Raw genomic sequence first — 13,583 nt, 5'->3', positions numbered from 1 at the left:
AGTATTATGATACAGCACATTAATTTTTCATAAGAGCATAATATTTTTTTGGATGCTCCCCTTCCTGTTTCAAGTTTGGTCGACGGCATAATAAAAATTGGTAGGTTTCGAGCCAATATTTTTCTCCGTGTAAAACATTTCTTGTGTTATTCGAAAATTAACACAAAATTAGTGTTGTTTGACTAAACGTTTCCGCGCGATTCTTCATTACTATAACCAAGCAAAGCATTGTAGCAGCATTGTCTGCAGGAAAATTTGGATTATAATTTATTTACAATTAAATATATACATTTTACAATTAAATTTAGATAACTTTCATATCTTTTTGACCTGGTTCAATTGTTCGCTAAATCGACATAAGTTCTACTAAGGGTAGATCAGTATACTTGAGTTGGTTAGGTTATGTGCTTATGTTTATTAGTTCATTTTAACACGAAAAATGTGTTAAATTTACACAAATGTTCTGTTAAATGTACACGAATTTTATGTAAAAAGATCAGATTTTATGTGGTCAATTTTATTTAACATAAAATTTGTGTTAAAGATCAACACAAACGCAATGTGTTGAATTAACACAAAAATTTGTGTAGACCGTTTGCAACACACGATTTGTGTTTAATTTAACACAAAATTTACAACTGTGTAATAATAATAATAATAATAATGAGAGTCTCATCAGTGGTATAACTATCGTGTTGAGTCTAGTATGATGATGCGGCATAGCGTGACCAAGACAAGCCCAGTTGATTTGATAAAATATATACGAATTTAGATAGCGGTCAGTGGCAAGGAGCAAGTACCGAGGTCACGATGAAGTATTGTCGACCACGAATGTAAAAAAAAATACTAATGAGACTGAGACATGACGGGACGCCTCAATAATTTAAAAAAAAAGTACAATTTTTATTTTTTTGACTTCCCGCTATGAAAATTGAAAATTTTCAACAAAAGAAAGTCATGGGTTTCGGTCCGATTTTGGAAAATCGAGATTCTATTAGATTTCGAGGTTTTGAAATACTAGGAAATGATTCTGACCATTTTCAGATGGACGTCCGGTTATGTGGGTGTGTGTGTAAACTATTTTTGTCGACGATTCTCTGGAACGAATCAATTGATTTGCAGGCAATCTGAGCTCGGAAACTTCGGGAAGTCTTGGGGTTGGCCAACAGGATCAGCTGTTTTTCAGATTTTTTTTATTTTATTCACTTTGCGATTCGAAAATTTAGTTTTAATCGATATAAAGAACCTGGAGTAAAACCGGGCTTCTGAAGAATATGGAAAAAAAATCTGAAAATGGTTCTCTGCGGGAAAACCCCAAAACTTCCCATTGTTTTCGGAGGGAGTTGAGTCTAGATTATCTGTAGAATTTCTATAGAATTTCTAAGACTTCCATCTAAAAATCATCAGAATAGTGTTCTAGGACCTCAAAAGGTCGACATCAATGAAAACTCGATTCTCGAAAATCGGACCGGAACCAATAACTTCCCGTTATTGGAAAATTTTCAATTTTCACGCAGGATGTTAAAAATTTTAATTTGCCGGACAAATTTTTTTTGTTTATTTCAAAAAATGATCAAGGATTTTTTTACGATGACTTAGATTGACAAAAGAAATTACTCGTTATAGTATTCCGTAGTGCATCGTTTTGTCTCTATTCTGAGACTGCAAAAAAAAAAAAAAAATAAAAATAAGAGAGAGTTGATTCATTTCACGTCTGACTACATCCTCTACGTGTCTACTTACTCACTGATGCAACTCTATCTAGGAGAACAATCTTGCATAGTCAGACGTGAGATGTGCAAACCCAACGGACTACACGGCCTCTATACAACTAGCTAAGGCTAAGGCTAGCAAACTGTCTGCGACAATAAACTACTCTCCATGTCACTTCTCTCCTGTAAACTCCCGAGTTTATATCTCATTTTGTATTCTGTTATAGTTACTTCGTTACTTTCAAACAAAGGGGATAAGAAAAACAATTTTTTTTTAACTTTGATAAGGTCGCAATAAAAGTCGCGCTGCCGGGATTATTTATTTGACTATAAATTTTATTCATTTATTTTTTTCTTTTCACTAAATAAAATCCTTTTATGTTTCACTTTAACGTCTAACTGTCAATTTTTTTTATGTCATCAAGATTTCTCGTGTTTGTTTCATAAAAATAGCTAACAACTCAATACTTTTTTTTCATTTTATATAAATTTTACTTCCAAATATAAATATTAAAATATATACAGCCAATATAAATTCAAAAAAGCCGCCACTAGTAATAAAAATTCAATGCTCAGATAACGAAGGGTCAGCGGTTAGATCATTTTTTTTTCATCACGATTATGAACACTGGGTGGGAAAAATATAAATATTTATCAGCATTATTTATAGATATAGATCGTAGAAAAAACCTACAATCGGTACCATGATAGTCAAAAAAAAAGTATCAGTCACCTAATGCAGCTTGAAAAAAATTTAACATTATTGCATTGACTATTGAGATGTCTGCGGGAGTTTTAAGTGCCATGGTTTGAGAGGATGAATCGGATGCTTTAACGTCAGTTGAATCCGTGAAATGCTAGCTGGGCGACGGGAATTGACGTAAAGTAATACGAGGTGGTAATTCTCGTACCATTTCCCTACAATACCTCGGCTTGGAATCGATATCACGTTCCTATCCCTCTGGTTTCGTGCTTTACTTGCTACTACATTCGTAGATACATATACATATACAAATATATATACACATATATACATATATACATTTGGCTTGTATAACGTTCTGACAGTCACGTGGATATTAATAATAACCACTAACTAGCCTTATATGTCCATATATACACACATACTCACATATACACATATGTATATATATATATATATATATATATATATATATACAAAATAGCTTAGGTCATATGCCATATGATAGATTAGTGATTTATAAAACACCTTTTATTTTTTGATGTTACAAATGATTAATGATTACAATTATTTTCGATGAGAATTATTTTTTATGGGTCATATATATTTACAAATATTGATTAATTAATTTATTCAGATGGTGTTAAAAATATTTTTCTATGTATTGTTTTATTAGAAAAGAAAAAAGTTTGGTAAATCCAAAAGTGTACGACTCTTAATGTTCATTTGCAAAAAAAAATGAAAATGTACAATAAAAGTTTCAAGGACAATTTTTTTTTTTTCCTTTCTATTACACTAGAAATTTAAATTTCGCTCCGAAAAATAGTCAGATGTATTTTTTCGCAAAGGCGCGACTGGTGTGACGAAAGTATATGTAAAAAACATGTATAGATATACAAAAGTAGTTAAGTTCTTTTTATTAATTATAATTAAACTGAGCCGAATTTGATGGCTATTTATGACACACTTCTTCTTCAGCCCTAAAATGATTTTTTAAAAAAAAAAGTGATCCAAATAATGGCTTCTTTCTTGAGTTTTTGTGTTTACGGGTTACGGACACATTTTCTACTGCTTGACGGGAAATTTTTTTTTTTACATTTTGATGTTTTTTTTAGTTATTTAACACATCAAATTAGTCTTTATGAGTAATAAAATTAATCCTTATTAAATTCTCTCTGATGATGTGTAACTTGGTTAAGCTCCGCGGACTATCAAGAGTAAAACAGTAAAAACAGTAGCGAAAAAGAGGCAAACTGAATTTTTCGATCGTAAAGCACACTAATGCTTCGCATTAAGAGTCATGCAAAAAGTTTGATAAGAATATTTTGAAAACTTGTCATTAATGTTTTAACGATCGTGTCCATAATTATCAATAACTATTAAATTCTTAGGAAATAGGACCAGGGAATAAATGAATTACTACACAGAAAAAAAAGATTTCTTAGTGCAAGGAATTTTCATTTGTCCCAAAAAAATTTTTACTTGCCTCAAGAAATTTTTTGAATTATAAATTGAAAATTGAAAATTTTTTGAAACAAGAATAGATTTTTTTAGAGCAAGAAAAAATTTTTGAACCGAGAAATTTTTTCTTGTCTCAAGAAAATTTTTGTTTTCAATTTATAATACAAAAAATTTCTTGCGCCAAGAAATTATTTTTTTCTGTGTATAAATAAATTGAACGTTTCGTTATTTATTTATGACTTCCTCAGCAACTTATTAACATAATTCAATTGTCTATTACATAGAAACTATGAAGAAAGATCTTATACTTTGAAATTATTGCCATAATCGGACTTATTGTTAATATAAAAGTTTGACTTTAAATTAATTGTTGTTAAACTAAACTCAAAAACTTGTCATTAATTTTTCTTAATTTCCTGAAATATTGACTTCGATGGATTTAAAGATTATTATTATTTATTATTTTTTTCTTGTTACAGAAATAGTTGAAGGCGTAAGAAGAGGTGGGGGATCTCCTTTAAGACCGTTAATCGATGAGGCTGCTGTTGAGGAAGAAGTAAGTTAAAATTGAAAATTGTTTCATATAACTTTTTTATTTATTATATTACTTACTTTTAAATTTTTCCGACTCAATACCTCTGATGAAAAAACTTTTATTGTCGATTTCCGGTTGGAAAATATTAACAGGTTTTTAAATTACATGAAAAAAATTACTTCTGATACTTCAGATCTCATACAAAAAATTTGTTTTTCGTGACTAGAAGTGTTCAGATTTTCTCATATACGTCAAAATCTGGTCGGATGTGGTCATGTATTTGGACTTTATGCTGCTAGATTTTAATATATGTAGAAAAACTGAACAATTACAAAAAAATGCGCATCGTTAGTCGCCCCGATAGCTTTGATTGCAAGTTGACGGAAATCTACAGCCGAAAGTAGACGTCAAGTTGACTGCAAAACTGTAGTTCATATAGTTGACGGTAATTTGTAGTCTGTCAGTAAAATTTTGATCTTCAAGTTTTTTCTCGTAACTTGAATGCAAATTTTAGTGTTAACGCATTACAATTGCGGTTGTAGATTTACGTCAGCGTGTGGTTCATGTCCTCGTATCACAGTCAAAATTTGGACAACATAAACTTGATTAATTGACCGCAAACACGGAAACGCAAAATTTTGAAGAGATAGTGTAGCTATCAGGGTGTATTGTACACGAAAAATTTCTACATTATTATTAATGTTCACCATAATCCCATACTGCCCTTACGATACTATCTAGTAATTCTTAGATAAATTTTTAGCTCAAACTTTATCTATTTTTTTTTTAAATTTAAATACAAAGTGTTAAAAATCTTTGACTTCCCCCGGGAAATTTTATAATATAATAACTTTAAAAATTCGTTCGTTATGTAGACCCTCGTGAACGAAGGAAAGTAATTTCCATTCATATGTAAGCAAGTAATAATTTGAAACAGTTCCCCCTTGTCTTTCACTTCTATTATATTTCAGCTCTCCTGAGATAACAAAAAAAAAAAAAAATTGATTCTGTCGGGTCAAATTGCCCATAGACCTCAAGCTCGACAATTTACGATTTAAAATTTGAAACCAAAACGAATAAATAAAAATTTTTCATCACAAGCATAATTTATTTATTTTGAAATTGAAGAGTTTTACTTTGATTGTGTGCAGGTCGCGACATTAATGAGACGATGTTGGGCACAGGATGCTGCAGACAGACCAGACTTTCCAGCACTGAAGCAAACTATTCGTAAAATCAACAAGTGAGTATCTGTGTTACAGTATTGAGTTTACTTGGTTAGAGTTGCATTGCCTCGATAGCTTGGATGATTTACAACAGTTTATAATAAAATTGACAACCATTCCTCTTACATATACATATATATATAGATATATATAAATATATTTTACCGTATTGAGGTTGCAATATCGTAACTTATATTATGAAATACATAACTTCTAACATTGTTTGAGCTTTAGTTCGAAAACTATTGCGAATGGCATTAAATGCTTGAAATATTTTACAAACTAGTATCGATACTGAATATCGATTTGATTTTTTTATAATACACCCCAATTATTTAACTATCGATAATTAATTTTCATGAGAAATAATAAATTTTGAATAAAGTGCTCGGTGTTAAGCTTTAAAATTTGAGACAATGATCATTTTTATGTGATCTATTTTCGAACTGAAAATATAAGAAACGAATCGATAGTCGATTTAAAATTTTTGTGAATGTCTTTTGACTCTTGTCATCTTTTCCAAACGCCGTTTTGAAAAAATTGGGTTCAATAATTTTTTTCGTGTATAAAATTTCACCGAAAATTGATCTAAATATAAACCGTTTGGAAATGGGATCGAAAAAAATTACTCGGGTCAAAAAATTTGATCTGAATTGTCTGACTTTAAATTTTTATAAAAAATTTAAGCTGTTTCTGATCTAGAGACGATCAAAAACAGGCTAAAAAAATAATTGACAGAAAAAGTCTAATTTCGGTCTGGATAAAAACAAAAGAAGGCAAAATATTTTGGAATAAGTCTGATTTTGATCTATAGGCGACCAAAACTAGGCTATAAAATATTGAAAATAGTCTAAATTAGGAATAGTACACTGTAAAAAATTTGCGGAGTGAGTGCGGATTAAATGCGGAGTGAATGAATTTTTAATTATTCACTCCTCTCGGAATGAAATTCACTCCGAAGGGGAATTTTCGCGGAGTACACGGAAAGAAAATTATGGGAAGTTTTGCTATGCATTATGGGAATGGTTCCCATAATGGTATGGGAATAGTACCTATACTATTATAGGGATCGTTCCTATAATTTATGGAAATAGTTCCCATAATAGTATGAGAACAGTTCCCATACCATTATATGAACCATTCCCATAATATTATGGGAACTATTCCCATAATGGTGTGGGAACTATTCCCATTATGTTATGGGAACCACTCCAATAATATCATAACAATTTTTTTTTGCAAAACAGTGTAAAAATTTCCCTCATGATATGGAGAGATCCAAATGAAGCTTCTTCGACGCTAAATTTGTTAAAAAAAATTTTTTTTTGTTAAAAATTTTAATATTTTTGCTAAATCCGGATTTTTTTTTTCAATGTTTGAATTTTTGTTTCTATACTCAATCAAATTTCTGTGTATTGTAAAAGTGATTGCCACACTTTTCTTTAAATTAATTTTTTCATGATAGTATGGGAACCATTCCCATAATATTATGGGAACTATTCCTATAATTATGGGAAACATTCCTATAATTATAGGAACTGCTTCCATAATTTATGGTTGTAATTCCTATGATGATATAGTAAAAAATTTCACAAAGTTATGGGAACAGTTTCCATAATTTTCTTTCCGTGTAGATAATTTTATATTAATTTAATCCTTCCGGAGTGAAATTCACTCTGGAAAGGAGTTTTGAAAATATTATTAATAAAACATAACTCCACCAAATAAAATCGAAGTAAAAAGTCACGTATTCATTACTGAATAGCTGATACATACACACACACACACATGCACACACGCACTCGCACACACACACACTCACTGTTTAACAGTTTAATATAAATTAATTTAAATATCAAAACTCCGGACCGGAGTGAATTGGGAGTGAAATAAAATTCGCATCACTCCGCTAAAAAAAAAACCCAATTCACTCCGCATACGGAGTGATTTTTTTTTAAACTCTGGAACTCCGAGTGGCGGAGTGAATTCGGAGTGAATTCGGATTGAAATTAAATCCGGATTCACTCCCGATTTTTACAGTGTACGGGCATAATTCGATTTAATTTCACATGTTAATTAAATATAAGTTGAATAAGAACTTAAAATTTTTATTTTTAAAAAATTTAAAACATATCACATTTTTCGACCCCAGTACAAAAAGTTCATTATTGTCTTACATTTTCAAGTTCCGCTGTAAATAAATTTTTGATTTCTCTTCACCGATTTTTTTTTCCTTGTAAACTTTTTTAGAAACGACTGAATAAACCCGAAAAATTTCAATTTAAAACTTCAATGCCCAGTATTCAAAATTCATGTCAATTAAAATTGATTAATTTCAGTCAAAATTTTTTTAAAGTTACAGTTTCAGAATAAATTTATTTTTTCTTCATTAATTTTTGATAGGATAAAATTAGAGAGCTCGAGCATTAAATTGAGTTTATTTTTGTTAACGATATGATAATTTAAATAAAAATTAGTCTTGATAAATTCGGTGGTAGGTTTTTATTAAAACAGGAGTCGGGTCTCAAAAGGTTAATTTGCATATCATTTGCGCTTGAAATAATTATGAGTCCGTGTTACGTAATATTTATATTCCTCTTAACATCTCTGTGCATAGAAAGATATCACACGCGTTTTATCTAGCAAGTCGAGTTAAATCCTCAGAGACTTAGTTTGAAATGAGTGTAGAAATGATTAAACAGACTGCTGAATAAGGCACTGAGTTAAATTTAGTAAATTGCGCTCTAAAGTACGACCGCTCTTACTCACCGAGCTTTAATATTTGTTTTTTCGAAAATTATACAAACTCACGTCCGTTTCCTAACTAAACTTTTCTTTATCTTTTTTTCCACACTCCGTCTTTGTTGTTTCTCATCATCACTGGAAATGAGTATTTTCCGGTTGTTTTCTTACTCTTTGTCTCATCCTAGACATTTTTTATTCTTCCGCATAAATTAACCCACCGAGTATAAAGAATTCTTAATGATACTCTCAACGCGGCTGTCATTAATTTGAAAGCCACCAACTTAATACGCCCATTTTTTTTTTTTTGAAAATTATGAATTTTTTGGTCTGTATGATTTCGAAAAAGAAATTTTAAAAAAATATAGTAGAGAGTGGGGCAAAATGAGACACCACTTCTTAATAAAAAATATTTTTTTTTATTGTTGGTATTATATATATATAGTCGCTAGAAAAAGTATAGGGTAAGTCGGTCATGAGTAATGTGACCATATGAGAATTTTGACCAATAAAAATTTTCGGGGTTTACTCAAATTGAAAATACACAGAAAAAAATGATTTTTTGGCGCAATAAATATTTTGTAATATAAATTGATGACAAAAAAATTTTTCTCGCCCAAGAAATTTTTTTTAAAGTTCATTTTTACCCAAGTCAGCTTTTTTGCAGTTTGTAATAAAATAATTTAGAAAATTGACAGTAAATAAATTTTTTTGATCAAAATTTCTAAATGGCCGTACTATTTGGGGTGACCAATTGACCCCATATTTTTTTAGAGACTAAATTCTTGTTAAAAATTGGTATCTTATTTTGCTCAAATCTCTCCTATATATATATATAAATATGAATATCGAAATTTGGTATAAGAAATTACGGCTGTTATTAATTTTAAATTAAAAATCACGAGATGCAAAATTTGGCATGACCTAAAACATAAATGTGCAGAAATAAGCGGAGTAACTGCTGATGCCAAGTAGGAAGATGTGAAGATTAAAAAGAAAATGAAATTTAAAAATATTTGTAAAGATACTTGATAAGAATTTGTCGTGTAAAATGGCGCCTAGTTGTTGAGATTCAAAGTGGTCTATTGATTTTTCGCGTGTACTTGCTGGGTCAACGAGTGCAGGGGCAAAAGCCCTGGATGATAGCTTGGCTCAAGAAAACACGAACGACCTAAGAAGGAAGGAAGTTGAGTTGGAGAAATCAAGTCGAGGAATACAAAGCTTCAAAAACAGAGACAGAAAATGGGAAATAGTCTAAAAAATCTAATAAGTGTGAGGTCATCGAGCTGATGGAGAATCGTGCTAGTTTTTTCTTTTTTATATTTTCGATATACTGGAGTGCTAGAAAATAAAAGTATATAAACTTTCACGTGTTTTATTTCATGTTCTCGTGTTTCGTATCAAAGTCCCATTAGATAATGACGGGCAAAGAAAGAACATTTAATTTGTTTTGTTTCAACTCACAACCAAAACTTTTTTTCTTTTTATTTTCTGTTTTTTTTTCCCGAAATTAACTTTCTCTAATACGAATCGATCTCGTGAAAATTTTGACTTATCGGATAAAGATGAATTTTTTTTTCTATCAAGGAGAATTTGAAATTTTATTTTCCTTCATTTCTAAGTAAAAATATATGATTTGGCGTAATTAAGATTTTTTTTTAATTTTTCGTTACATTTTATTTTTGAGATTGAAAAAAAAAATTTATTTTCATTAGAAAATTTTGATATATTTTTTTTATATACAAGCAAAAAGTGAAAGATGAACCGTTATCAAAAAAAAAAATATTCGCGCCGCCCGGGTCAAAAATAAAACTTGATTTAGATTTGGTTTACCAAGTCGAAATTAGGAGCCGTTTTTCACAAGACAAACTCGACTTTTTTTTACAAAGAGATGAAATACATTGAGTTTGCGCCTTCGTTTATACTTAACTGGCTTACTTAGTCACGATTTAAGACGAAAAAGTTTTAATCAATTCGAAATTGACTCGGTTTAGACTTATTCGACTTAAATTATAAGACGAAAAAGTCACAACTAAGGTGAAATAATTTTTATATATTAAGGCGAAAGTAAGGCAAATAAATAACTTTCTTTCGACTTGGTTTAGCAAGTCAAAAGTAAGGTGAATGACCACCGTGTTCGAAGTAAAGACGAATAAGTTCAAACTAAGATCAAAAAATACAAACAAGATGAAAAAAAATGTTGGAAAATCCAAAAGTGCACACCTTAACCGCTCATGATAATGATCAATATTTTATTATTTTAATATTACTTTGATTATATTATTATGATATTATTTTAATAATTTTTTTACATTATTAATTATGAAAATTTTAGCTTATAATTAATTTTATTTTTTAATCGTTTATTTCGTTTTTTAAGTTTTTTCTTTCAGTTTAATTATTTAAAATTTTTTTTAAATATTCCGCCTTTATTTCATAGATGTCGCTTTTTACTTTTGAATCCCATTATCACACAAGTGCTGCCAGTAGTCGGTGGAGGTAAAAAAAAAAATAATGAAAATAATAATGGCAGTTAAATTTTTCATGAATTGCCGGTTTTTTATTAATTACGATTAAACAAAAAGAATTTAGATAGTGATTTTCAAAAGGGTTCTTGTGACAAAAGATACAAAACTACTGAAAAAAAATTTAGGCCAATTTATTATATTTTTCGGAAGTTGTCGTGTTTCCGAAGATTCATCCGTAACAACTGACCGCACTGGTTTCTTGAATTAAAATAATTAATTTTAAATCAATGGAATAATGAATCGATTCAATACCGGGTCGGAATTATTCCTTAATAAATTATCTTTGTACTAGTATACAATTTAACCCATTTTAGTCTGATCAGAAAAGTGTAGAGATGATTTTACGTGATTGAATTAGTCGAAAAAATAATTCCGATCGTAAGGCACACACAGCGCGTTCGCGCTTGAGGTGTGCAAAAGTTGAAAAAAATTTAATTTAAGTCGAAAAAGTCGAGATCTTATCGAAAAATCGTCGGCAAATCGATAACTTCAAAAGAAAATAAGGTGAAGCGAGCCTGAATCAAGTTTTATTTTTGACCCGGGCGTATTTTGTCAAACTCTCTTTTATATTTGCAGAGTATATATATTACAATTAACTGATGTCGGTAAATGAATAAATAACTAATTAAATTATTGGCTGTGAGTTATGAATTTCAAATTTAATTTGAAATTAAACTAGTGTATTTTTTAATTGACTGCATCGATGAACAGTATGGTAATAAATTAAATCGTCGTTGGAGCTTCGAATCGACGCATTCATATACATGTACATATATATAGTTGATACGGTACGTGAAACACTAGTGAATCAGTCAATCAAGTTATTGTGTCGTGCGGTGCTGGAAATTGAAGCGGATATAAAATAAAAATACGAAAGATAAAAAACTAAAGTTCAATTATGCATTAAATTCAATTTATGTTAACGGCTATTTAAACTAACCTGTACTATTTATTTATTTACTTACTTCGCTATATAAAAAATACCATAACTTATTTATGAATCACATAATTAATATAATACTTTTTCCATTGTTTGATTCTACGTTTTATTTACTCGAATTTAATCTCCAAGTAATTGAAAAATTTTTTCAGAAAAAGTCTTAAAATATCTGGAATGAATCGTAGTAATTTTAGCCTTAACTATCTGAGTCGTTATAACAAAAGTTTTTATAAGAATTACACGCTTCTGTGAAAGCACAAATGGTCTAGTGAAAATATAGGGTAGAAAAAATGGCTGAAAAAACAAACATGAGGCGGAATATTTCCATGTAAAATGCAGCGTTAAATTTCCATATAAAAATATTTTTTTTTGTTCCTTTTAGAGAATTTTTTAGTCTTTCAAAGCGAACGAAGTGAATAAATCATTTCTTCAAATAAAAAATATAAAGCCTTTTGTTGAAATTAACCAACCGCTTTTCTATTCGATCCAATATTTACAGACATATATACATGTATATTTATATATATACATGTATGATATTTAATTTAAAAGTTAATTTCCGCAACATTCGTCACGTCAATTTCGACGTCGATAGTATGGCTCTGACATGAATTACTTCATTTCATATATATATATATATATATATATATATATATATATATATATATATATATATATAAATTTCCACACTTTAAACAAAGACCACTCGATGAGTTCTTCACATGGGTAATATTACTTTCATATAATAATACTTATATAGGGGAGTGGGGTCGGGGTAAATTGACATCTTACACGACACATTTTTATAAAGTATCTTTATAAATATTTTTAAATTCTATTTTTTTATTATCTTCGCGTGCTTACACTCTGCATTGACAGTGACTCCATTTAGTTGCGCACAAAGATGAATTTAGGTCATGGTAAATTTGGTATCTAGTGCTTTTGATTCTAAGATAATTCAAGATTAATGACAGACGTAATTTCTCATACTAAATTTCGAATCTATATTTATATTTATATATAGGGTCGGTAAGGCAAAATGAGACTATAACAAAAATTTTTTTTGTAAATGTTTATCTATAGTCTCTAGAAAAATAACGGGTGAGTTGATCACTTCAAATTCGAAATTTTGATCAAAAAATATTTCTTATGAGACAATTTTTGAATTTTAGTAAACACGGATAAAATTTTTATTGGGCAAAACTCTAAAATTGTCGCACTACTCGGGGTGATCAACTTACCCCGGATGTTTCTACAGACTGTAGGAAAACATTTACAAAAAATTTCATGCTACAAAGTGGTGTCTCATTTTGACCTACTGTCCTTTATATATTTACATTATTATATAAATATCTACGTTGCATACCGTCAGTGAAAATAAATATAATTCAGTTGTATATCTGAGGAAAACATTTTTCAAGTACTTTGGCAAGCGTCAAAAGTTTTATTATTATCAAGTTTCGCTACAGAAATAACTATCTGTATTCATATTATGTAGAGTTGGGGTGAAAAGCGAGGAAAGTCAACTCAATTCTCCGAGATTTCCTTGACACTTTATTTAACGCTTGTGAATTTTTTTTTCAACTTAATCCATAAATAACTTTGAGAATACAACTATTACGATCAGACGTTAATCTTTTGATTTATTTTCATCTATAAATATAAATATATTGTCTACTATAAATATTTTTCACGTCAGACACTATCTCCATATGACTTATGACTTATGACATATA

The 13,583-nt window shown here is 29.6% G+C and overlaps 1 protein-coding gene across 4 annotated transcripts in view; it reads left to right on the top strand.

Annotated features, from left to right (window-relative positions):
* The window catches only part of LOC130672262 (receptor-type guanylate cyclase gcy-28-like), a 205,751-nt gene that overhangs the window by 144,235 nt on the left and 47,933 nt on the right, over window positions 1–13,583 (top strand). For all 4 annotated transcript variants that reach the window (XM_057476718.1, XM_057476717.1, XM_057476715.1 and 1 more), the window contains 2 exons: window positions 4,356–4,432; window positions 5,563–5,654. In XM_057476718.1, the coding sequence (XP_057332701.1) occupies window positions 4,356–4,432; window positions 5,563–5,654 (169 nt within the window). The remainder of the gene's footprint in view (window positions 1–4,355; window positions 4,433–5,562; window positions 5,655–13,583) is intronic.

Source organism: Microplitis mediator, chromosome 7 (genome assembly GCF_029852145.1).
Source record: "Microplitis mediator isolate UGA2020A chromosome 7, iyMicMedi2.1, whole genome shotgun sequence".
NCBI classification, from domain to species: Eukaryota; Metazoa; Arthropoda; class Insecta; order Hymenoptera; family Braconidae; genus Microplitis; species Microplitis mediator.
The sequence above is the reverse complement of the archived record's forward strand: the minus strand, read 5'-3'. Positions and strand labels throughout refer to the sequence as shown.